This window comes from Berghia stephanieae, chromosome 2 (genome assembly GCF_034508935.2).
Source record: "Berghia stephanieae isolate SIO BIC M18660-M18661 chromosome 2, UCSD_Bste_1.3, whole genome shotgun sequence".
In the NCBI taxonomy this organism is placed as follows: Eukaryota; Metazoa; Mollusca; class Gastropoda; order Nudibranchia; family Aeolidiidae; genus Berghia; species Berghia stephanieae.
The window spans coordinates 74,850,763-74,878,442 of NC_088361.1; the positions used below are offsets into that span (position 1 = coordinate 74,850,763).

General features: G+C 35.7%; 1 protein-coding gene across 1 annotated transcript in view; it reads right to left on the reverse strand.

The window, feature by feature from the left end:
* Positions 1-27,680, reverse strand: part of LOC144965530 (ATP-dependent translocase ABCB1-like) — an 85,629-nt gene that overhangs the window by 11,346 nt on the left and 46,603 nt on the right. The window contains exons 16-25 of the mRNA XM_078900943.1: positions 26,186-26,210; positions 24,463-24,578; positions 22,475-22,624; positions 20,744-20,845; positions 15,143-15,220; positions 8,473-8,556; positions 7,808-8,011; positions 6,944-7,185; positions 2,500-2,662; positions 360-557 (exon numbers count right to left, since the gene is read on the reverse strand). Of these exons, the coding sequence (XP_078757069.1) occupies positions 360-557; positions 2,500-2,662; positions 6,944-7,185; positions 7,808-8,011; positions 8,473-8,556; positions 15,143-15,220; positions 20,744-20,845; positions 22,475-22,624; positions 24,463-24,578; positions 26,186-26,210 (1,362 nt within the window). The remainder of the gene's footprint in view (positions 1-359; positions 558-2,499; positions 2,663-6,943; positions 7,186-7,807; positions 8,012-8,472; positions 8,557-15,142; positions 15,221-20,743; positions 20,846-22,474; positions 22,625-24,462; positions 24,579-26,185; positions 26,211-27,680) is intronic.

The window sequence follows — 27,680 nt, forward strand, 5'->3', positions numbered from 1 at the left end:
CCATACAACGATGCCAAAACATGCAATGCTCAAATCAAGAGATGTGTAAATGGTGGTTATTTTTGACGAACCTACGTTAAAGGAGTTGGGGTTTCTTAAAATATATGTCCTTTGGATAACTCTTTTAGAAAAATCATGTTTGTGTTTTTCTGGGTTCATCATCGTTGGTCTGACCCCCCCCCCCCCCCTCACCCTTTCCCCATGTCATTATTTGCCGACATTTGCCAGACCCCCCCCCCCCCTTCCCCTCCTCCCCCCCCCCCCCCTACCGGATTACGCAATTTGTGAACATTCCCTCATGGAGCTCCCCATCAAGTTCTTATCGATACACAAAAATATAAAAAAACTGGAAGACTCACCAACTTGCCTCCCTCCAAATCATAGAATCGTTCGAGAAGTGCAATGGTGGTGCTCTTCCCACACCCACTGCTTCCAACTAATGCAACTGTTTGTCCTGGTTCCACGCTAAATTCCAAGCCTTGCAAAACTTTTATGTCAGGACGGATCTCATACCGGAATCTGGAGTCTTTGAATTTAATGGTGCTGTTGAAATTGTTCTGTAGATTAAATTGATTACGATATTGTTCTTGGTATTTTTGAAACTACGGAAAATGCTATATTGCATGAAACAATATAATCTATAAAAATGTTTTAATTTATTATAATAAATATATCTAGGGGCGTGTTTTCATCAAACACATAAATAGGTTTGATAGAGTAGTAGCCCTGTAGAGCATCTAGTTCAACCATATCGGAAAAGCAGTTGTTATAGTCTTTTCTGTTAGCCCAAGCGTGATTGGTTTGTCGAGTATGATAGATTTATAGGAAAGTACTTTGCAATAGACCATCGTCCTATCCAAAGGATAGCATGTGGTTTGACGCTACGGATATAGGGATGAATTCCTACTCCGTAGAATTGATAGTTCTATACTGTGGAATCTTATCTTGGACCAGCACCCATCGATTTAATAAAACTCGCTCCAGCAGTGAGTACAAGCAGCTCAAAAGTGATATGAGTCTGTAGCTGTCGGCTTCCTTCGCCGGTTTCCCTGGCTTCAGGATGGCAACTATCTTTGTGTGGTTCCACACTTGAGAAAGCTTCCCTTTTTGCAAGGACGTCAAACATATACATAGCTTATTTATCGACGTGTCGACGACCACGGTAGTATTTGGCTAGGCGGCCGACCGCTTCGCCATAGACGAATCAGATTTCTGGACATAATCAAGTTAACATAATAGTGTGTGGCTGGGATGGCTCCATTAGTCACATATTGGGCCGGGATGGTCTCGTAACGGTCAAACGGAATTGTCCCCGATATGCTACAAGATTCCCCACCAAAGACAAGGTAGGAGATCCACGAGGGAGATGAACATGGCTGATGTTATGTTAGATCATGTGATTGATGTATGTGTTCTTGCTCTTTAAGAAAAGGAAACGCAAAGAAAAAAAGTATTTTGATCTAAAAATTGGTTACAGAAACGACTATTTTACGCCCACACTAACATTATATTTTTAAAATAAATAGAAAGAAAACTTCTAAACAGTTGTTTTAAAAATTAAATAACGAAAATAAACCAATTACATACATATATGCTATTTCTAAAAATATTACACTTTAAAAACATCTCTTTTTATATAAAAGCAGCAGCAGCAGCAGTAGCAGCACCACCGACTTAATCATCATTATCTTCATCATTATCATTATCATCATCATCATCATCATCATCATCATCATCATCATCATCATCATCATCATCATCATCATCAACATCATTCTTCTTCTTCTTCTTCTTCTTCTTCTTCTTCTTCTTCTTCTTCTTCTTCTTCTTCTTCTTCTTCTTCTTCTTCTTCTCATTATTATTATTATCATTATTATTATTATCATTATTATTATTATTATTATTATTATTATTATTATTATTATTATTATTATTATTATTATTATTATTATTAGTAGTAGTAGTAGTAGTAGTAGTAGTAGTAGTAGTAATAGTAGTAGTAGTAGTAGTAGTAGTAGTAGTAGTAGTAGTAGTAGTAGTAGTAGTAGTTGTAGTAGTAGTAGTAGTAGTAGTAGTAGTAGTAGTAGTAGTAGTAGTAGTAGTAGTAGTAGTGAATGGGGTTTGCCCGCAAGAAATCAAGCAGCCCTCGATAAATCGGATCGGCCCGGAGTGACCGAGGATTTGCCCGCTGCCCCGCATGATTTGAGCTCAACACACGCGATCTGCCCGTTGCGCTTACGATTCGCCATGTGAGGGTCGATCGCCCCGTATAAACGGCCCATAAGAGTAGTGCTTTATGTAACAACAGATTCGAAGGGGGAAATATGAAATGAATATTTTAACACATTGATGAGCAAGTTAATGTCCAAAATGAAACTCCCTCTGTCGTTTTGATAAAGGGGAATGAATTCAATTCATATAAACTAGCTCACTAATGTACCTTGGGTTTATTATATTTCTATTTTTAAAAGTCATTCAAATTGGAAATGAAATTCTTGCCGAATCGGGTTTGAGTCCTTCTATTGACCCAGCGTCAATCCTCGTCTTTCGTTCCAGCATGTGGAATATTTGTTTGGCTGCCGCCTTGGCCTTGCCAACATCCGGCCCAAAAGCTGTAGCTTGTCCCAGAAAAATCCCACAAAACGTGATGCATGAAAATACTCTGAAAATGTCACCGAAGAGAAAAATGTGTCTATTTTAAATGTGTAGCATTTGTGCTTAAATGTAGATAGACTATTTGTTATACTGAGAGTGAGACGGTTCTTTTAATCATTTTATGTAAATGAATTACGTCGGTGTCCTTTGTGTCCAGTCCCGTGTTGAAAGGGCTTTGTTATTATTATTTGGACACCAATCAAGAGCAGGAAATTGGTAGATACTTTATTTACTTAATAACATAAGTAACTTTAAAAGATCAATAAAACTTTTGATACCTTGTCTAACATAGTAAATGAAAAAAAAATCTAGAGTAACCTTTACAGGTGATGGAGGATTTTACCAAGTTAATTGATCGTGATCAATGAATTGATGTTCTTTATCTTGATTTCCGTAAGGCTTTTGATTCTGTGCCACATGAGAGATCATTCATTAAACTAAAAGCATATGGATTTAAAGGGAATGTCTTTAACTGGATTAAAGACTTTCTTAATTATCGAATACAAAGAGTCATTGTCAATGGGGTGGGGTCAGATTTTAAGAATGTAATTAGCGGTGTACCCCAAGGAAGCGTATTGGAACCACTTTTATTTCTTGTATATATAAATGATTTACCATGTGGCATAAATTTAGCCTGAAAACTGTTTGCAGACGATACAAAGATCTATAGTACAACTGAACATTCGACAAAATGATATATTTTCACTTTTCAAATGGTCTACAACAATTTGCATCTGGTGCCCATTATATAAAAGACAATCTGTTAGTATTGAAAGTGTACAGAGGAGAGCTACCAAAAGATTTATGCAATACAGTATTTATCTTATTAGGAAAGGTTAGAATTTCTTGACTTACCAAGTTTGAAATATAGAAGAATTCGTGGGGATTTAATTCAGGTTTATAGATTGGTACAGGGTCTGGATAGGATAGACTTTTCTGATTTTTTTCATATTCTAAAATTTACTTTTACTACAGGGGACAAGTTTAAGATTTTTGTCTCTAGATGCAAAACAAACACAAAACTGGTTCGGTATTCATATTGTCCAGAAATTGAAATTTGAAAAAAAGAATGCAAAATCTATAGATTAATTCAAGGTGTTAGTAGACAAGGAATTATATGATGGGAGATTTATATATGACGAATAATACTTTTTTGCACTACTGTTGACAGGGCTTTCAGTCTTGTATGTATATATTATGCACTGTTATATTATTATGGTTATCTTCTATATGCGTGTGTGTGTGTGTGTGTGTGTGTGTGTGTTTGTGCCTTGCATGTCACGGTTAAAGATATATGTTTGTACACCTCATTTACGTGAGTACATTTAAGTTGAAATACTATCTTTACCAGTGTATCATTATCGTAATCTTCAATCAATAGATTTATGGCATTACTATTAATATTAAGGGCATTCAAGGGATTTTATCCTATTTTGCCCTATACCATATGTTATGTTATGTTAACGTCTCCTCTCATCGTGTACAAAATTATTTGTAATTACGTCATAAATTCTTACAATCGTCTTATCAATAATACTTTTACGGAATCATGTGTCCTTTTCTGTTCTTTTACCGGTTAAATTCATGAAGCCGGCTTTATATTTGATGATCATTACACCCCCTTTAGTAATGATAAAGAGCGGTTACTTGGTTCCTTTATAGGCCCATAAATGCGTATGTAAATTGGCACCGTAGCAACGAAGGCACTACTTTTGTTATTGAGGTCTCGAGTTTTCGTGACACGATTGCAGATGACGAACAAAGGGAAATAATCGATGATTATTTACTATAGGCATTGGAAGGACTATCTTCGAGGTTAAAACATAATCAATTCTAGTCTAAATCTGTATTACAACACCTCAGTTGTACAATTTTCTATAAAATCATCAATACATTCAATAAATATCAAATGATTAAAGAGCCGATATACTTTAAAATTTAGATTAGAATTAGATTTTAATTTAATTGTGTCAACAATAAAAAAAATCATCACACTGTTGCGTATTACTCCCCTTCGTTTTTATTATGCAATTAGGTGACGTAACAAGTTATGGTGAACCCGCACAATACAAGTTCAGTCACACAAGAATACAACCAGATGGTTTGTCTATTAATGGTATTTTCTCTTAATTAAATGTTCCATTAAATAATTACACAATTTCTGAATTCATCACAAGGTAACCTTTGCTGACTGTTATTTACAAATAGGAGGTACTTGTATTGGTTTTCGACATCGAGTTCTTGACCATATTACGACTTCAGTAGAGTTATATAACTTCAGTTATCAAGAACTCGATGCCAAAAACCAATACAAGTTCAAAAATTGTATATTGTCAAATCAATCGATCCTAATCGTGAAAGTAAGCTGATTTGTTATCCATCTTAGCCCAAACTAAGAAAAGTTAGTCTCCTTGCTAAGGCTATCTTTCTTTGTTATTTTAAATAAACATCCGTCAAAATAGATTAGTTTGCGATAATGTCTGCATTCATTTTCTTTTTTGCGTTTCATTACCTTTGTCGTCGTGAACGGGGGTGTGAGACTTGAGGAGCCCATTTTCGTTTTTGACACCCCATATCGTACACCACTTATGGATTGGTTAGCCTTGTAATTAAACAATGCAACTCATGCAACATTTTGTTCTTTTTGATTTAGGCAAAACGTGATGAATGTCATTATTTCACTAATTCTTTTTAATTTCTGTTCCATTTCCAGATGTTGTTACTGTCACATTTGGAAAATATCAATATGGCATTTTACCGACCAATGACAACCTCAATGTGTTAATTGGATTCTCCCCTAGCCAAGAAGACCCAAACTTCACATCAATATGAGAGTAAACCCTAATCTACCTTCATCGCGCAAACTCCGCCAATACTGGACAATGAAAAATTAAGTGTAAAAATCTGGAAGACACGCCTCATCACACTATCTTCAAAAACAAACGCCCATGTGGGAATGAACAGGACGCGCTAGCATTATAAAACAGGCGACCTGGAACAAAACCCCCTCTTCCACAAAAATATCTTAAAGAACTGATATGATTTTATCCTGTTCAGTGGTGTGAACGCCTTAATAAGGGGTGAGTGGATTATATTAAGTTAACGTTCTTAAATTTCGTTCTGATGGTCTGTATTAACAGCTTTTTCTGCATTCTTTTACGTCTCTATTCCTATGAGGTTGATATATATGATATCATTATGACTTGTATATGTTTGGGAAGGGTTGCATTCAACTTTTTTGAAAAAAAGTTGCCGTTACTATGGAAACGACGCCATATTGGAAAATAAACAAGAAGCCTTTATAATCCTAGGTTTATTTGTTTATCAACCGATTGCCCTTATATTTTGGACACATGTAGACAAAAGGAAAGCACAGAGGCTCTAGAAGCCCGATTTTGATTTTAAAAATAAGAAAATTAAAAAAAAATTAAGGTCAAAGTTATTACTCGACTTGAAAAAAAAGTTACACAATTGAAAAATTACTCATAAAATATTTTTTTAAAAATAAGGCTTCTCGAGGACCTGCCTATTTGTTTAACACTCATTTGTAGAACATTTGAAGAAGACTGGTTGAAAATTGTGGGAGGATTTAGGTTTTTAGCGACCAAAATTGTAGTTTTGAGAAAATCGCATTTAAATGTCAAAGTAAACTATTTTAGGGAAAAACTCTTCTCATGCAGACTTCTCTCTCTCTCTCTCTCTCTCTCTCTCTCTCTCTCTATCTCTCTATCTCTCTCTCTCTCTCTCTCTGATTGGATTTGTAACCACATGACATAATTAATAACAAAGTGATTGGTTGTTGAAGAGAGAGGAGTGTTTTTACTTTTCATTGTTATATTTTTGTCTTTACTTAGTTATAATGACTATTTGATACTCTTTCACGAAATCAGTCATTCCTTTCCACTGAAACTAAAAATGGGCATGCTTTAACCACAAATACGTTATATTGAGTAGAAAAAAACTGAAGATGAAGTTCTCGTGTTGTTTTTATGCAGACAAATTGTCACATAACAACATCCCACCATAATCTACTTTTAGCCAACTGGGTCAAATTTCATCATTTTTAATCTCTCTCTCTCTCTCTCTCTCTCTCTCTCTCTCTCTCTCTCTCTCTCTCTCTCTCTCTCTCTCTCTCTCCCCCCTCCCCCCCCCCTCTTAAAATTACAAGGAACAAGATTCATTAAAGCATAATGCATCAGAATTATATACCACCGTGAGGAATGACAGGCCATTTAATGTCCGCCACATGATATGAGATGATATTAGATCATAAGATAATTGAACATACTTAAAAATGTCGTCAGAGGTTGAATCGTCGTCTTCAATTTGCTCAGAACCAAACGCAAAGACCGCAGCCATGGAGAAATGGGATACAGACTGAGAGAATGAGTAGATGATCCCTAAGAGCGAGGCATTTCTGTACAAATTATTCATAAGACCTTTCAGCTTGTTCTGGTAATCCTCAACAAAGTGGTCCTCCTTAGATAGGGACGCAACGGTCCGTATGTTCTCTATTGCCTCCACAGCAATCTAGTTGGATATAGCATATAATTTATCATTATTTGGTCGTCGTAAAAGTGTTCATGGATTAAAGCAATGCAATAGATCTATTTCCTTTCTTTCCGTTTTTATCGTTCGCTTAAGAATTCTCTTAGGGGGCAGCGTTGCTCAGCGGTACGCTCTTTGCTTTGTACGAATGGTACCGAGTTCGATCACCTGCCGGTGCGATGTGACCTAGCTCAATTTGCGGCGCTGCACTGCGACAGACGGCCTGGGTTATTCCAGTCTTCATTGGAATAGACCCTAGAGACAAAATTTCCCTATAGAATGAATAAAGGGAATTTTATTGTATCTGTTTATCTATATATTAATTTGATGGACAAGTCTGGAACTCTAAGATCCGAGCTCATTTCTAAGAATTCTCACATTTATTAGTGAAATCAACAGAATCAAAAGTTACAATGCTTGCCTTGGATATAATGTTAGATGAGAATCCTTGATGATATTTCATTTTTATTTCTTTTTTTCCCCATATTTTTAAAGGTTTATTTTCCTTCAAGGCTGCATATCTGATTGCTTGTTATTTATCGACTAAATCAACACTCGGTAAAAAATTATTTGATTTTATTTCACGGAGTTTGATAACACTCACACGTCCTGCACTTTCCATTGCTTCTTTCGAGCTTCCAGAGTTCCCGGACATCAGTTTCACTTGCATCGTACCGCCCAACAACATAATTGGGAAAAAAGCTATGGTAACTAATGTCAATTTCCAGCCATAGTATGTGGCAAGGGTCAAGGCAGTCACAATTGCTATGGTGCATTGCATCAAAGTACCTAGATGTACACCAGAAGCCTGAGATAAAATAATGTTATATGATATACAGCTTTTATTTTCCATATTATACTAACCAAAAAGAAGAAAAAAGAAAATTCAATAAATTGTCTGTGTGTAATTTTCACATTAAAAATATATTTAATAGAATTAGTCACATCTGTAGGAGCGTGTACATAATACACAAATGAGATAATACAGCAATGAAAGATGAGAACGTAATGCATATCTGAAGGTTTGACAAGGTATCCAGAAAGGGATGACTTTAGTGACATGCAATATTAAGTGGTATATAAAGTTTGGGATGCCATCAAATATGTTTTTTTAAAAAAGAATACATACACAAATTTTCCTATCTTAAAGTCAAATTTGATTTTACGCTCAAACACCACACTCTTTCTTCCAAATAAAAATGCAACTCTAAAACAGCACAACAGTTCCTGAATATAAAATGAAACTAATTACGAATATAACCCGCCTACCCCCTGTACAAGACCAGCGTCCCTGGCCAGCCTACTGGTCAATGAACCCACACTGTTGCAAGGCTGGTCAAACCATGACATCTCCTGTGATTATATAGATATCGATGTATTAAGGATTTAAATGGACAAAACAGTTTGATGATTCTGAAAGTTTGTTGGTGACTTTAAGGGATGTTCTTCAATCCCTAAAATGATATCTATGGATATTTAAAAGTCAATTGGTTATTAAGAGATGCAAATGGAATAGACATACTAACACAAGTGTTTAAAATGATCTACAACAAAGGCATCATACCAAATGAGCCGAGACGGTCCGTCTGTACCACACTCCTGAAAACACACAAAAACTTAAAAATATGACATATCAAAATCCCCCCCCCCCCCCACCTCTTTTTCACGATTATTGAATAAAGTAATTCTTTGCAACGAAGCATTGTGGACGAATTTACTAACATTTTTCTTGCTTGTAGTGCCGAGTTGATGGTTACGTGTGTATGAGTGTTTATTTGTGTGTGTGTGTGTGTGTGTGTGTATGTATGTATGTGTGTGTGTTTGTGTGTCTGTATTTGTGTCAGTCAGAGAAAGAAAGCGAAGATTGTCAACAGTTATACTTTGGTATGTTTTTTGATTTTTTAAGTACTTAAGTGGAGTGATTTTTTCTTTGTGATGCTTTAAGATCTGAATCTATCTTTTATTTGTACAATCATTAATCGTATTCCACTGATTTCCATTATTTGAGATATACTTTGAAGTTTTGTTTTGTTAAACAATGAATTGCAATGAATCTAGTTGACTCTTTACTTCACCGACCGTTTGGGAGATTGACACTAGATGACAAATTAGAAATAAAAAGACTAGTTCCTCACCAACCAACTGATTTTGAATTAACACAGGTGTGGAAATATCGAAAATGCTCTTTTTCAGTGACATGGTATGACAGACATGAATGGCTCACAGTTAGTTTAGAAGAAAAAAAATGTTTCTCTTTTTTAATTGTCTACTTTTTACAGATGCAAACACTGACAAATCATGGACATCTATAGGCTATAGTAACCTTAACCACTTCCATCGTATTTCTTGACCCCCCCCCCCCCTGAACGTTGTTTTAGCACCCTTAAAAGAGTGAAAAATTTCTTGCGAAATTCAATGAAACAGGAGCGGTTAAATTCGTTGATGATTCTATCAATTCACAAACCTGAAATAGATGCCATTCCAGATTTTAATTAACAAATTATAAAAAGATTTGTAGATTTTCTTTACAAGTACTAAAATTAAGTAATTTCAGTCGTAGGTTTTTTTCTCTTTTGATTTACATTTATCACATATTGATTGCATTATCTACCAAATCCAATCCTTTAAATGGTGGACAAAGAATAATTACAAAGACCTTTTCACACGGGACTTGTATCTCAGTGTTGTGGCTTGTTGTTTTCATGAATTATTTGTTTTTGTGAGTTTTGTCCACTCGTAGAAACCATCGACCCTCCCCCCAACCCTTCCAAAAAAGAGTTTTTAACATGTGCTCTCTCCTCTTAATCGTAATCGTGTTCACTGTTTTAGAATTTTTTCTTCTTCTTCTAATCATGGCACCACCATATGCCGTCAATACGCCACGCCGCTGCATATAAGTTTGAAATGAATCCTTTAAAATTGACTTGCTTAAAAGTCTGCAGTATCATCATCATCATCATCATCATCATCATCATCATCATCATCATCATCATCATCATCATCATCATCATCATTATTATTCTTATTATTTTTATTATTATTATTATTATTATTATTATTATTATTATTATTATTATTATTATTATTATTATTATTATTATTATTATTATTATTATTATTATTATTATTATTATTATTATTATTATTATTTATTATTATTATTATTATTATTATTATTATTATTATTATTATTATTATTATTATTATTATTATTATTATTATTTATTATTATTATTATTATTATTTTATTATTATTATTATTATTATTATTATTATTATTATTATTATTATTATTATTATTATTATTATTATTATTATTATTATATTATTATTACTATTGTGATAAGTACTATTAGTGTAATTATTGGAGATTTTTCCATTGTTGTATTTTTCCTGGGGTCTGATTCATGGAGCGGGACTACGACGGTAGTCTGAGACTTTATCCGTAGTCTCAGACTAAAAGGCGTTGTAAGATATTCATGTAGCCGGACTACGCGAAGTCTCAGACTAAACGAGGGACTAAACGGGTGAAATTTACACCCGCGATTTAGCAGGCGTAAATATCGTAGTCTGGGACTAAAAATCAAAACAAATATGGCTGCTATCATCGCATACCGACGACGTATGCGGAGAAATCAGCTTAACCTTCAGCGATTCCGAAATTTTAGAGATAGAACCCACCCTTTTGAGGTTTTCAGTGATATACAAGTGTATAAGAAGTTTCGATTTTTCCGACAAAATATCATCGCCCTAACGGAGGAGATAGAAGACTCATTAGAATATGACGTAGATAGAAAGGGTGCGCTTACCCCTCTTTTGCAAGTACTTATAACATTACGATTCTACGCAACTGGGATGTTCCAAAACGCAGTGGCGGATTTGATTGGAGTGAGTCAACCCACTGTCAGTAGAACTATCACTCGTGTTACGGAGGCCCTTCTTCGGTTGAAAAACCAATATATTCGTATGCCGACACAGCAGGAGGCGGATATATCCAAATTAAAATTTTTCAATATGCACAGATTTCCAAACGTATTCGGGTGCATTGATGGTACACAAGTTCCAATCCAGGCATCCAGCGAGCAGGAACACGAGTTCGTAAACAGGAAAAACGTCCATTCAATCAATGTGCAGGTAAGTTACATCAAACCTCTCTTTCTCTGCGTCACATATCCATAGGCATTAACACACAAACACGCACACACATTCATGTGTGGGTAATGCCTTTCGAGAATCACTCGGCGCATAGTTAGGTCATTGGAAAAGGCTCTTTACTCACATTCTCTCGCGCACCCAGGTGTAAAATTTAAACAGAGATGTCTGTCGGAAAATTGTAATATCGCCTAACAGGAGTCATGTCAATATCGCCTAGCAGGCGTCATATCTCGTTCTACATTTTATGTGTTGCTGTTGGTCAACGACCCTTTGTTAAGCGCTTTGAACACGTTTAGTGGATATCGCGCTATATAAATTATACATGCTCTAGTTAAGGGTGTGTAGGCATCGGTAGCCGGGTGATTTAGGCGTTCTTTGGGCTGAATGTACGAGCTTCGAACTCAATTCCAATGTGCGGCTATGTGGTCTAGTGGTATGACACTCGCTTTCGGATCGGAAGTTCCTGGGTTCGAGCCTCGCTCTGCACATAGTTGAGTCCTTGGAAAAGGCTCTTTACTCACATTCTCTCACCCTACATCACGGCATGATCAGCATCATGAGCCAGACCACAATATCCTCCTCCCCATCATAATAAAAAGAATGAGGAATAAGATTTCACCTGAGATTAGTCGGAAATAATTCGGCTTCGTGAAAAACAAAGGTACTGTGAATACCATCTTCACATTAAAAACAATATTACAAAGGTCTATTGAGAAACAAGAAAGCCTGTAACTATGCATCGTGTACTATTCAAAAGCCTCCAACTCTGGTCAAATATAAAGAACTTTTTGAAGTACACACATTCATTGGAATAGTGCGTTATGACCTCCGCCTTCTGAAAATTTGGCTGAAACCAAACAGCATGTGTAAGATTGGACAATAAGACCTCCGATTATTTAAATGTTAACAGTGAGACAAGGATGTGTTTTATCGCAGAACCTTTTCAACATGTACACTGAAATAATTTCCGTGAAATTGAAGAATTACTTGGCACGTTTGTTGGAGATGAGTATTTGACGAATTTGAGGTATGCAGACGATGCAGTTCTTATGGCTTACACACTAGAAAACCTTCAGATCATGCTTGACAAATTAGTGGCTGCTAGCCGCAAAGGAACTTTTGCTGAACATCAAGAAAGAAGATTGAATGGTCGTTAACAAACAAAACCAAGATCTTTTTTTTCACCTCACCAGCAAAGGGGTAACCATAAAACAAGTTAAAACGTTTAAATATCTCGGTGCAACCATCACGAACGACGCTAGACGTTTCTTTGGAAATAAAACAAAGAATAGCTATCGCTAAAAACACATTCCACAACCTAAGACCAGTCATCTCTGCCACTAATATTAAACTAACACGAAACTTAAGGTTATCCAAACTTACGTACTCTCGTCTCTCCTCTACGTGTGTGACACCTGGACTCTAGATAAGGAATGTCAAAACCGCCTGGAAGCTTTCGAAATGTGGTGGTACAGAAAATTGCTAAACCTCAAATGGTCAGATAGAATAACAAATGTAGGAGATTTGCATAGAATAGGGAAACCCATATAAAGTGTGAAAACATCAGAAAAAGACAAATGGGCTTTCTTGGCCATGTGTGGCGACGAGGGCATATTATAAGCCTATTACTCAGTGGTTACATAAAGGGAAAAAAGAGCTCAGAGGTTTAAGATTTTGACCAGTTTGAGGCTATCAACAAACAACTTCCCTACACAAACTCCGAGGGAGGCAGATCGTCTTGGGGGTATATGATAGACAATGTGCATACAAGCGCAAGCCATGGAAAATTAAGGAAGTATGGTTTTATTAGATGAAGCATGAAAAAGAAACAACAAGAGATATAGTTTCAAGTTTTGGCCACTTGAACGAAAATGCTTGCCTTACTAAACTATCTTAAAAGAATGTGTGTGTTGCTGAGATGTGGAGGTATGGTCTTGAATCACAACTATATCTAAATGAATTCCAATATTTTCAGCTGGGCCACGCAGAAGTACTGCGAATAGTGATTTCCTCTATTCAAAGTAGTACTGCGAATAATGATTTCCTCTATTCGCGTTCGTATTCGTTATTCGCGGTAGTCCTGCGAATAATAGATAGCGTTCATTTTTGTTGTTCGCAGTAGTATTGCAAATAGTAGTTATCATAATTTCATGTGCAATAGTAGCCTACGAGCCTAGAGCTTTATTGTATAGAGGATTTGGCGCAAAATATTATTATTATTATTATTATTATTAATTTGCTTTTCATTGCCGATGACGAGGTGTCTATTGTTGTGTAATGATGTGGTGTTGATGTAGTGGTTGTGATTGTAGTGGTGGTGTTGATGATATGGTAATGGTAGATAGTGATGATGAATATAAGGGTAATGATGATGATCTAATGTTGGTGGCGGTTGATGTAGTTTTGATAACGATGTGGTAGCTGTGGTAGTGGTAGTAATGATGATGATGTGATGGTTGTGGTTGTAGTAGTATCGGTGGTAGCGATTATGACGAGGGGGAGGATGATGATATCAAGGTGTTGGTGGTTGCTATAGTATTGATAACGATGTGGAAGTTGTTGTGATAGTAGTGGTAATGATGACCTGGTTGTGGCTGTAGTAGTAGAGGCAGCTTATTTATCGTAACTTCTATTATTTGCAGGAGCACTGAGATATGAGTCATGAGCAACGGCGAATGTGTGTGTGTGTGTGTGTGTGAGAGAGAGAGAGAGAGAGAGAGAGAGAGAGAAGGACAGAGGGCGAGAGAGAGAGATAGAGAGAGAGAGAGAGAGAGAGAGAGAGAGAGAGAGAGAGAGAGAGAGAGGGAACTTCCTTAAACATATTTAACTAACTGTAAATAATACAATAAACGGGTACGGAACTATTCTCATCTGACAGATAAGCTGATAGATTTCAAGATGTCAACGAATGATCACGTTGGAGAGGTGGGAAAATTTTCATGGATTGGGTTGGGGTAACAACAAAACAAAACATGATCTTGTCAAAGTTTCAGACTTGAAGGAAAAGTTGAAACGTTCAATATCTCAATTCTCAGTCACACAAAATGTTTCAATCATCCCTCCTCTTCCTTCCTTCTCAAACTAGCACCCTAATTCAACTTCGAGCCATTCGACAATGCGCCATTTTGAATAGAAATTACAGAATAAGCCCTTCGTTTTAGCTGTTATTGAACACAAAATGATATGAAAAATCATTTTGGACCATCTTTGTGATTCTAACAGTGATTTGAGTCAAAATTACTTTGTGTCTGACCAGCTTTCTATTAAAAACGCATTTGTCACTATTTTCGGGTTTCCCCTTATGGATTAGGACTACATTGAAACAGTAATTTATGTAAACTCTGTTCAACAACTCCTCTTTTATTTTGTCGACGAATGACAGACGAGATTACATTTTAATCGTAATATAAAGCGTATTTTACAATTTATGTAAATTTGAAATATGCATCAAAATTATGTAATGTGGGTTTATATATAATTCGTTTCATGACCTATCTCTAGTTTATTAATTTATAGCATGATTTGAGACGAACGTTCAGACTGGAAGCTTAAAACATACAATCATCAATAAAGATTTTGCTAGATTTGAAAATGTCATGATAAAAATCATGAACAATACCAGCATCCATAGCTGGAAAAACAAAGAAAATATAATCTCAATCAATCATTCTTCCTACAGTATCTTGCTCAGAAAATTGATTCCAGCATTATCCGACACTGCACCATGCACCAATCTTATGGAGCTTTATGAGGATACCACTTTGCTGGTTTTATATAAAATTACCTGTCGTAAGATGTGGTTGAACGTTTTTATTCGTAATCGTTTCGTAAGTGCTTCACCTGCCACAGACAGCATGGCACTCTGTGAATTAGAGAGAGAGAGAGAGAGAGAGAAAAGTAATGAACGTATAATTACAAGTGAGATAAATTTGCTTTTTAAATGACTACAATTTAAGGAACTTTAAAGAGGTAAAGACCATTTTGTGATTCTACTAATTTTCACTTAAAATCCAATTTCCTGCATATCGTTCATTCATCATCATGATGATGAAGATGATGATGATGATGATTACGATAAAGATGACGATGACGATGATGTTGGATAATGGTGGTAATGGTGGTTGGGGTGTTGATGGTAACGTTTTGGACTGTTGGTCACAAGCTTATTCACCGTGCGGCTTTGTACTCTTGTGCATGACACTCGCCTACGAACCCGTTTGGTCCTTGTTCGAGTCCTGCTGTGGAGAGGGCGGAATTGTATCCTTGGGAAAAGCTCAGACTGATGTAGGTCGCCCAAAAACCGTACGCCTTTTCTATACCTCAAATTCTAACAGCTCTAACAGCAGATTTGTTCAACTAAACTATCCAATGTTTGAGAAACTCAATTATTTGACGTCATGTGACTGGGTTCATGTAAATACATGCAAAATATCGGTTAACCTAGCTAAAAAAACAAAACAAAAATAGATTACTAAACCCCTTCGCCTAAAATACGTACGCTCATCCCCCAAAACCCGTACATGGCTTGCCCCAAACCCGCACAACATTAAACGGCCTAATACGTGTTCAAACTAAAGTTTTTATTATAATGATTTAGTAGAATTTCAGCTTCAGTTTATGTAAAAGCTGAATAGTATGAACGTTTCGGGTTTCCCCTTTATAAACAGCAGACAAATTAATATAAGACAAAAAAAAAGCAGGATAGTAATGGTTATTGACACTATTGGTTTTGAACTCCTTGTTGTTTTTAGAATCATTTAGTGGATATGCTCTGTATAAATGCTGAAATTTGAAATCAATGTAATTATATTTGAATTAACAGTTCGGATTTTGGGCGAGGCATGTACGGTTTAACAAATCCTTACGAGAGAAAAAAATTCGCTTCAAAAGATTTTTAAAATATGTAGTTTACAGACAAAATACTTACGTAAATGACAATCTAACATCTCTGCCTGTACCAAGGAATTTACCCAATGGAAACCGTACGGTGCTCTTATTGGCTAACAAACCAGCGGCCTCGATGAGAAAAATATCCGCCATTTTGATGTTGGCTGGGAATCGCGTTACTATAGTAAACAAGCGCTGATCGGCCGTTCATGAAAACAAGTTGCTGCTCGCTCGTTTAACTCAAAATTATTCAAAACGATCTCTCTAAAATGATATAAATGTGACTTCTTAAGGTTTTTTTCACGGTCAAAACCACACAACATTCTATTAATGATTACGTCCGAGGCAAAAAGGAATATTGACAGGTCGACCGAGAGTGAACTCGTGAGACGACAAACGTCAATGCGAAGTGTAGCGAGAGTCAAGCTATTGTTTGTCTTGTCCTATTCTATATAGAGAAAAGGATAAATAGTATAGCCTCGTGTGTGAGTGGTTGCGTGTCATAGTCTTGTTTTTAAATTGTTTCTGTTGTTTATGTGTGTAGTGATGACTCTCTCACACTCAATTTCAATGCCGAAAGAGGAATTCCCGCACACAAGAAAGGGGAATTGGGGTGATATTTGGCATACATATTGTATAGTATCTAGTTCTAAATAGATAACTGATTAGAATTATATTATGATATATAAACACAATGCCAAATACAATTCCAAAGTTTCCTTATTTCAAATGAAGTAAAGCTCCAAAACCTAATGGTAGTGATTGTAGTACTGAGTGTTAGTGAGGTGATGTGGTGTTGGTGTAGGTTGTAGTTGTAGTAGTAATAGTGATGATGATGTGGTGGTGGTGATGATTGTAGTTGTAGTAGTAGTGGTAGTGATGATGATGTGGTGGTGGTTGTAGTAGTAGTGATAATGGTAATGATATGGTGGTGGTGGTGGTTGTAGTAGTAGTGGTCGTGATGATGATGTGGTGGTCGTGTTTGTAGTAGTAGTGGTAATGATGCGGCTATGTGGTCTAGTAGTATGATACTCGCTTCCGGATCGGAAGGTCCTGGGTTCGAGCCTCGCGCTCGGCGCATAGTTGAGTCCTTGGAAAAGGCTCTTTACTCACATTCTCTCACCGTACTCAGGTGTAAAATGAGTACCTGGCCGTTAACAGAGTTGTCTTTGTCCGAAAAATTGTAATATCGCCTAACAGGCGTCATGTCCCGTCCTACATATTAAATGTTGACCAGGGACCCCTTGTAAAGCGCTTTGAGAACATTTAGTAGATATTGCACTATATAAAGCTCAATTTTTTAAAAAAATATTTCAATGATGATGATATGGTGGTGGTTGTTGCAGTAGTAGTAATGGTAGTGATGATAATGTGGTGGTGGTTGTAGTTGTAGTAGTAGTGATAGTGATGATGATGTGGTGGTGGTTGTAGTAGTAGTGGTAGTGATGATGATGTGGTTGTGGTGGTTGTAGTAGTAGTTGTAATGGTGATGATATGGTGGTAGTGGTGGTTGCAGTAGTAGTGGTAGTGATGACGATGTGGTTGTGGTGGTTGTAGTAGTAGTGGTAATGGTAATGATATGGTGGTAGTGGTGGTTGTAGTAGTAGTGGTAATGGTAATGATATGGTGGTGGTTGTAGTAGTAGTGGTCGTGATGACGATGTGGTTGTGGTGGTTGTAGTAGTAGTGGTCGTGATGACGATGTGGTTGTGGTGGTTGTAGTAGTAGTGGTAGTGATGTTATTGTGGTGGTTGTTGTAGTAGTTGAGGTAGTGATGTGGTGGTGGTTGTAGTAGTAGTGGTGGTGGTGGTTGTGGTAGTAGTGGTAATGATGATGATATGGTGGTGGTGGTTGCAGTAGTAGTGGTAGTGATGACGATGTGGTTGTGGTGATTGTAGTAGTGGTAGTGATGATGATGTGCTGGTGGTGGTGTAGTAGTAGTGGTAGTGATAATGATGTGGGGCTGGTGGTTGTAGTAGTAGTGTTAGTGATGATATTGTGGTGGTGGTTGTAGTAGTAGATGATGTGGTAGTTGGAAAACACATTACAGGTTATTATAATACATGATTACACACATTCTCTAACTTCATTTTTTGACAGCTTCGTTGTGCCATAAATATACGCAACAGTTCTGAAACATTTTATTGTGGATTTTGATATTGTTTGTTGTTTTTCTTGTGTCGTTATGTTGACATAGATACCGAATGAATGGTAATTACTACATTCTCAGCCAACAACAAAATGGCGCTGAATGCTTTCATTGGTGGACAATTTTTAGGCTTCGTACGTATTCTCATTCGTTTAATTCTATGGCCTGTACACGAGTGGTAGAGGAAAATAACTTTACAGAATCAATTTATAATAGTGGTGCAAATAAATAGCTTGTGTCGCACATCGTGGTAGACTACTTGGTTTCAACTTGGAAAAGGAACCACATTCCTACACGATCGGTTAGCTTCGTTTTTGACAATATTTCGAATTACAGTTCATAATGACTGGTATGATTGTTCATTTTTATGTTAAGTTCAAGATCTTCTGATAATAAAAAAAAATCGTGAAAACGTCGTCAATTAAAGACAAAAAATGTTTCATGTGACAAACCCTTAACCCTATGAATTTGGTGTGGGCGGATTTGGAGCGACCTACACTATATGTGAGTCAAAGTGGAAAACCCGTCGGATGTCGAAGAAATTCAAATTCCATATTATTATATATTTGAAAAGAGGACTGCTTCTAAACAAAGGCAGTTTGAATTTGCAATTATCTTAATTAGGGCACACGTTATTAACATTCGAAGAGAGAGAGAGAGAGAGAGAGAGAGAGAGAGAGAGCGAGAGAGGGAGAGAGAGAGAGATAGATAGATAGAGAGAGAGAGAGAGAGAGAGAGAGAGAGAGAGAGAATTACTTTTAAATACAAGACATATATTCATATTTATTATAAATTGTTTAAAAAATAGATACACATTATCATCACAAGAGTAGTAGGGTCCCCGAGACCATTGTTATTTCCGAGTTGTGTAAAAGTTTAACTTCTTTTATAAGCCAAATAAGCAGACAAAATAACATTTTTGTCGATTGGAACTTGGATCTGACCATTTGGGGCTCACATCGAGGTCAAACAAGGTGAAATTATGGTTAAGTTCAGAACTCCTATAATATCAAGAATTTGATAACTTGCAAATGACCAAAAAACTTGAATAGGATCTAAATATATCACCTGAGAAAAAAATATTTAAAATCATACATCATTTCAAGGATTATTGCACTTTTTTTGTCTTCTTTCTAAAAAGAGCACGATTTTCTGGAATATCATTTGAACTGTTAAGAAAATAAGAACAAAAATAGCTCATACAGAGAACAGCAATATTTCCAAATTGCAAATAAATCGGATCATGGTTAATGGAGTTATCGCCAATTGAATTATGTTACTAAAATACAAATCAACAGGAAAAGGGAAATCTATAGCACTATAACAGCAAAACAACTTTGGTTATGTGTCTTTAGGCTCTATACAAAAAAATATTAGCTCTATATCAAAATTCGCCCTTTTTCACATTGGAAAATAAAACAAGTGTGTATTTGTGAAACATCTAGAGTATAACCAATACTTTTTTCAAGAAAAAATATGAGCAAAACTGAATAAGTTAAAAATGTAGAAAACACAACTAAATCAGATGATATTCAATGGAGTTATCGCCCATTAAAGCTTGTAACAAATTATACAACTCGTCGCCTATTGAGAAATCAATACCAGCCATATAACAAAATATATTGTAGATATGTATACCGGTATACAAAAATCTTAGGTACCTCGTCTCAATTCACAAGAGTTTTTTACTGCAGCAAGTCTCTCCTTGTGAAATGCCTCGAAAACTGTTAACAAAACAAAACAATTGGAAGCTACTAAAAAGATTAACATCATTTGTAAACCTCGGCTTATCAGTCATTCTACTTCCCGTTCCTACACGAGCCTTTTAATTTGTCAGGGAGTTCATGACTCATTATGTGAGAGATGTTTGTCATTTTGATTTTCTGGAGAAGTCCCTTGATTTGTATTTATTTGTCAAATGCCTTAATTACCCATACTACATTTTTTTTTCTTGAAGACCGTCACATTTATTCGTTGTGAAATAATATATGTTGTCTAGTACTAGATCTGAGCTTTTTAATGACATGCTCCATCTCTTCAGGGGAGATTGTATGTAAATGATATCCCCTACATCAAAAGTTTCTCAACAGAATAATCATTTAATAAATCATAAATACGTTAAACGAAATATAATTTGACGGAGTTATTCAAAATAGCGTTTACATATTGAAAACAATTTATAATCGCTTTAGTTAGTGTTCAAACAGACATTTATTTATAACTAAAAGATACCGGATTGACAAGATAACAATGACTTACCAAGATCGGGAACACTTAAAAATAATATTTGTCTTTTTAATCGCCAGAGACCGAGAGATATAAGACAAGCCATGTATAGTTCTGAATGTACCTGTAGGAATGCACCAACGAAACCAATCAGCCCAAGCCCTACTAATACAAAGGACCATTTTCGTATGTCGTCTTTTTGAGTATCTTCATCCTCTGAGAAAACCTGGAATTATAAACATTATATTTTATCATAATACAATCACTTAAAACAATGAATACACAATAAAACAAAGCCAGCCACACACATAGATATTCACACAAGCATACAAAAACACACAGAAATATATAGGTGGAAGAGAGAGAGAGAGAGAGAGAGAGAGAGAGAGAGAGAGAGAGAGAGAGAGAGAGAGAGAGAGAGGCAGAGAGAGGTTGGGGCGATAGGAAGATAGAGAGAAATGTGTAAGACAGAGAGAGAAAGAGGGGAGATAGAGAGGGGAAAAGAGAGAGAGAGAGGGGGGAGGGGGGGGGGGGACGAGAGCGAGAGTGAGGAGGAGAGAGGGGGAGAGGAGGAGAGAAAGACAAAAATAAAGTGAGAGAGAAAAAAGAAAGAGAGAGAGAGAGAGAGAGAGAGAGAGAGAGAGAGAGAGAGAGAGAGAGAGAGAGAGAGACGTTATAGAGCTGGGAAATTTGTCCTAAGGTAAGACTGGAATTACAATAACAAAAAAATATTTGAGGAGGCTCTTGTGTAAGATAAACATTTCACACAACTTCTTAGTTTTTCGTCTAATGGTTAATACCTTTCAACAGACATTTAAAAAATGCTAGGTAAATTATAACGGTTTCGAACCAATTGTATAGGCGATGGTTGGGATTTCTGTTTAAGGGGCGGTTTGGGTCTTTTCTAAAAAATTTTAATTACCTATATTGGGCGGTTTAATCATTCTGTATCATCAATATAGGTTTAAAAAACAACATTTATGGTGACAATTTTTAATTATCTGTGTTGATACCCATTTTGCGATCTAACTTGGGGGTCTGACATAAAAAAAATATAACAATCTTGTGGCAAACGTTCCACAAAAACTAATGAAGGAATGACCTCCATATTCTTCCCTCTTGTCAACATACATAGTATGTCACCATAGAGAGATTTTACGGCTTTAGCTTATGGAATTTTTATTAGATCATTACAAAGTTGAGAATCAAAATGTTATGACAAAATTGATGTAAAAATTCAGATTTAGGATTATGATTTAAAATTCACAAATCTTATCAAAAAATCTGTCTATGGTGACATAATACATTATCTCTGTGATAACTGTGAAAATTTTCAGACAATTTCATTGAATAGATTCTGAGAAACGTTTGACACAGTTTCCCATACTCCTAGAAAAATGACATATTGAGAAAATAGCAAAATGGCTTCCCGTTTTTCACAGATTTCTTACTACCTGTACCATTTTCGACTGTGTATTTCGTGCCTTTATAGTCTACTTTAAGAATTTGGACTTCAATTATATTATTTCTAAGATAATAAAATATCATTTTCCACCAAAATCTCAAAATCAAAGTTTTGAAGAACTTTCCTAATAATTAGACCCAAACCGCCCCTTAAACTCAATCAATTAAAAATAATATTTCCATGCACTAACGACACTTCCATTAATCATATCATTTTCAATGCATACTTCCAGTATTTTTTCTTAAATTTATTTGCGCTTCGAAATGAAATGAAAACAAAAGTATTTCACTTGTTATAAACGAAAAGAAACTCAATTTAGATTGCAAACATTCTCACATGCGTGTGTACCACTTGATAAATAACGGTAACGATAGTTCAATGTTTACTTACAGACATGATTTCACTGAATACAATGGCAAACGCTGGCTGTGATCCACCAAAAATAAGGGCACCGAAACAGCCCAGGACAAGGTAACGCCATTCAGGTATATTCAGCTTCATCAAATTCCCAAATCCAACGTTCGGTAGATCTTCTTCCATCTGGAATAAAATGAATGAATGGGATTTACGTCAACCTGCTTTGTGATTAAAGAATTCTAATAACGCTCTGCATTTGGTACACGTTAAGCGTTGCTGATGGATTAGACTCTCTTGTAAAGTGCTTGATCACACTTTAGAGGATATTACTCTTTTAAAATGCTTTTCCCCCTTTTTTATCGTATAATCGCTTTAGTTAGTGCTCAAACAGACATTCATTTATAATTTAAAGATTGACAAGGTACCAATGACTTACCAAGACCGGAACGCTTAAAAATAAGATTTGTCTTTTTAATCGCCAGAGACCGAGAGATATAAGACACGTCATGTATAGTTTTGACTTTCACGTAATTTCACATAATGGCGAATACTTTATTTTAATGCATGCCATCAATAATAGGTAATTGAAAGTTAAAATGTTTACCTCAATTATGCCCCATAATGGGAAAAGGGGAAGGGGAGGAATGTTGTTTATGAATTGAAATAAAAGCACACCACAATTACGTATTTATAATTATTTAATTTAATTTTGTTGTTAAATTTACTTCTTTTTAGTTTCTACACTTGGAGGTGGATTATAATAAATATTGTGTCAGGGGTATATGGAACCTAGATTGAGAGCATGGGTGACAAATTTCATTGCGGTATCAAATCTTCGTTCAAAGTCACTGTTCATGCACGTTCTCAAACAATAAGGCCAAACCGACGAGATCACATATTCGAAGTGTGGTATAAAAAAAAGGCATTCATGGGCTTGATTCAACATTGGGGAATATTTTGGGTTTGTGTGTATGAGTATCACCGGACACTAAAATGAAAATATGGAGACTGAAACTTAGAGGCTCCATCCGTACATGGGTGTTCAATGTCAAGTCGATAAACATGGCATTTGTGTATTGATGCTATGTTTTAAAATAAAATACACACCATCTTTTCCCGCTATACTAATCGTACAAATACACAAAAAGCTTATCTAGTCCAAGAGAGTTTAGTGAGAAGAAGCCACATCTGAATATAGGAAGCATCAAAATCCAGTGACGAATTTCAATGATTATTATGAGCGAGAGGATGTTTACCGACTTGACTTGACACGACCTGTTATTAAAACTCCATTGCCACTTCAGAAGTTTCGTGTCACTATATTATATCACTGTCTCCTGTATCATTGTCAATATAACAATGAGGCTACTAAAACAATTTGGGTTATTAGACTCATATATGCGTCTTAATAAGTACCTGTTGAGCCAGATATTAATGTCGTTAACACGCATTTGATGACGTTCCAGTCAAATAATGCTGTGTTTATTGTGTATGGCGGATATTCAACCACCGTGTCAAACTTGTTTTATGTCGGAATAAATCCAAAGAGGGAAATAATCAGAATTAATCTATTTAGTTATTTTTCAACTTACAAAAGAGAATTAACTATCCTTAATGACTGCATTTTTTATTTGAACTCAATTATTAGCTGAACATTGAATTTTAAGCGCCATGTTCACCCCGACATAATATCGTTGTGAACCTGTTTGTCTCATTTATGATACAGGATCTGAATCAAAAAGGATTTGTAGGTATTTTTTAACCTCCTCTGGGCAGCGAAAATTGCCGAGTGGTTAAGGCATTGCACTTTGACCCGGAAAGTTCCGGGTTCTAGCTTCAGGTACATTAATTTTTTTTTCCTCGGGCAAAATTATTAGCCCTCAATTTGCTCAGTTTCAACAACATGGGGGATTTATGTTGACGTCAGATATCTTGCTTGATGGATAATCTATATTGCTTCGTGAAATGCCTCGGTGATGGTATCTAATGATGCCGTGACAGAAGGGCATCTTTTATTTTACCTCCTCTACATCTCCAGTGCTAGAAAAACTAAACGTCCTGTTGCTCTCTGGTACTGGCTTTGGTGACATTGGCCGAACCACCGGGGTTTTTATACCAGCATCTCCCCTCGTCGATTCTGATAGATTGAACAATAGACATATAATAGACATATTCATACAAAGTAGTTATAACCGATATGCCATTTTAATAGCAAATAAAATCAAATATGGTTCTATGTGCACAATACCATAAAGTCTTTTCCTGATTTTAAAAACTTATTAGTATAAAACCATTATCGATAATTAAATCTGTTTTTCGCCATCCTCTTAGGAAGGGTCATACGTGTATTCCTTAAAGTCATCGACCTTCAATTCTCCACTGGCTTCCTGTGAAGTTTAGGATAGAATTTAAGATATTGTGCAGTGTTTTTAGATGTCTGGATGGATTGGCACCTGTATATTTGCAAGAACTGATTAAAAAGATGAACCAACTCGAAATTTAAGATCATCTCTGTCACAGTAAAGGTTGTTCACAATTATCTTATTAAATTTTATTTTATTAAGAACTGAATTCACCTCACTCCAGTTATATTTCGGTAGGCTTAGATAAACTTTACCTTCTAATATTAGATCGTCTTTCCTTTTATAGCCTTCCCTCGAATTAATTTCTAATTAGTGAATACTTTTCGTTCTACATTCCGTCACATAGCCACTTATTATAAAAGCTGATAGGTCTAACATTCTACACTCATTTCTCTCTACAATCTATGCCGGACGGCCAGCCGCTCCATTCCTCATATATATTTGACGATTTGTATCTTTTGCTACTTTGTGGATATTTTATCTCCACCATCAAGACGCCGGAGCTTTTACCTTTGACGGTGTAACCCTCAACATTTTAAGGATCAAACCTGACCCCGCTGTCGAAGAAATATCTGAATAAACCCTTCCCAACTGCCTGGAAGTGGAATTTTACGAGCCTGAGCCCGTTATCGGAGGAATATAGAACCCACGCCTGTCAACTGCCTGGAAACGTAACCTTACAAACCTGACATTATATCATCATAAGTTACGTAATATATTCACATTTCTATTTGTAACTGCCACAATCTCTATTTATCTCTTTTAATTAAATTTCATCTCTCTTTTTATTTCATCTTAAACAAATCGTTAATTGTTTTTCATTTATAGTGACTAGTAAATTCTGGGGCCTCATTCTACATATCTTTATGCATAGTCGAGTAGCTCTTTACTCATTCGAGACCATGACAATCTCAGTCCCAACTTCTGAAGGTTACCACCTCAAAATCCACTTTCGGTAAAAAAAAAAGCCTTTTCACCCATTGTTCCACGCCTATGGAACGCACTCAACCCTTGGTCAAAGTCCTGTGAAAATTTATCATCTTTCAGGAAATGTCTGACAACTACTACTACCACTACTACTACTACTACTACTACTACTACTACTACTACTACTACTACTACTACTACTACTACTACTACTACTACTACTACTACTACTACTACTACTACTACTACTACTTTTACTACTTTCATTTATGATAATATTCTGATTTGTAAGATTATGAATTGTGTCTGATATATTTTTTTCTAAAACGACAAGGCTTGATATTACCACACTGTTTGTAATAATGTTTTTGTAGAACATAACGATAGCATTATTTTAAAGTAGTGACACCATTTATATTTCAAAAGTCTAAATGAGTGGGAAGTAAGTACTTACCTTTTCTCTCTTCTTCATCGCTAGTCTGTATTGGGGAAGATACATTTTTTAAATGTTTATAAATACGGATGTGTCATCTGTTTTATGGTCTACATACCAATTATATCTTTTTGATTTTATCAGTTTCTCAATGTAGAATATAATAGAATGTCTACATGTGTATAGCGTCACAAATAGTTTTATTTTCTCGAATATGTTTAGTAAGACACATTTGCCAGAGAAGATAACTATTTCAGGAATGTGAGTGAAGCAAGCACTTATGTAAATAATAACAGAAAATAAAGTGAGTAGAAAAGTGGCAAAAGAACCCACGACCTTACTGGTACGACTGGTACTCCTGGCCACCACTCCAAAAAAGTGGTTTTAAACGTAGTGTCTATCCTGAGTCCGTCTCCAAACTTTCTTGGGGTCATGGATTCAACGATGTTTTTTACAAGCCAGAAGTGATGTTAAGCTCTATTCTCGACACAAATATTTAACAGCTTTAGTAATACTCCTTTCGATTACCCTTGCTTTGATTATTAGGTGAATAAAAATATATAATAACTTTGCTAATAACATTTTATTTAATAGTACTCAAATAATAAAGTTTACTGTTTTTGGATATCATTAACGAGTAAATCACAAAACACACAACATTTTGTTGAGTTATCGCCCATTGTCGTAGAGTCACTGCAGAATGAAAAACACCGGTTGTTTCATATACGCGGAGAGGTTCATTTTCTTCAAAGTTGGTAAGATTAATATACTTGAACAAATTTGGCCGATTGGAATTTCAATTCGACCACTTAAAGGTCATCCAGGTCTCACTCAAGTTCAAGGTCATCCACATTTAGCAATTAATTACTTATACACGTTTGATGATATTAAATATTTCACAGACACCGTTTGGGGGAAATGCCTTTCAATGTTTTGTAGTTATTCCTTTTTAAAATAATTCATTGCGTATCACGTGTTATTTAATACGTCTCAAAGAATACAATTTACTTATTTGGTTGCCAATGACATGCGTGTAAAGTAACAAGTAAAACTAACAATATTTGACACTTATCATCCCTTAAAGATTAATAATAAAGATTTAGTAATTGCAAGATGAGAACTGCCATATCAAGGAGAAGAAAAATGCCAACAATGCAACAGAAAAGTAGAACATTTTATGCAGCAAACCGTGTTTCTTTGGGGGAAATGTCTTTTATTTTGGATATCCCAAGCGGTGATCTAAAATAATTATTTAGGTCATCTAGCTTTCCTCGTGTATTGTCAATTTGAGGAATACCCAATGCATGCACAAAGTCGTATCTCCTGAAATGGATGTTGGATTAGAGTCAGTTACTCCAATATAATTTCCTTTAATTTATTGTATTGCGGAAAAAAGAAACTAATGAGCAAAAATTTGAAAAACATTTAGAGAAAAAGTACTTTACCAAAAATCTTACATGGCTTTCAAGAGTAGATGTTGGTTGGGACCTGTATAATTCTCTATCTATAAAAGAAA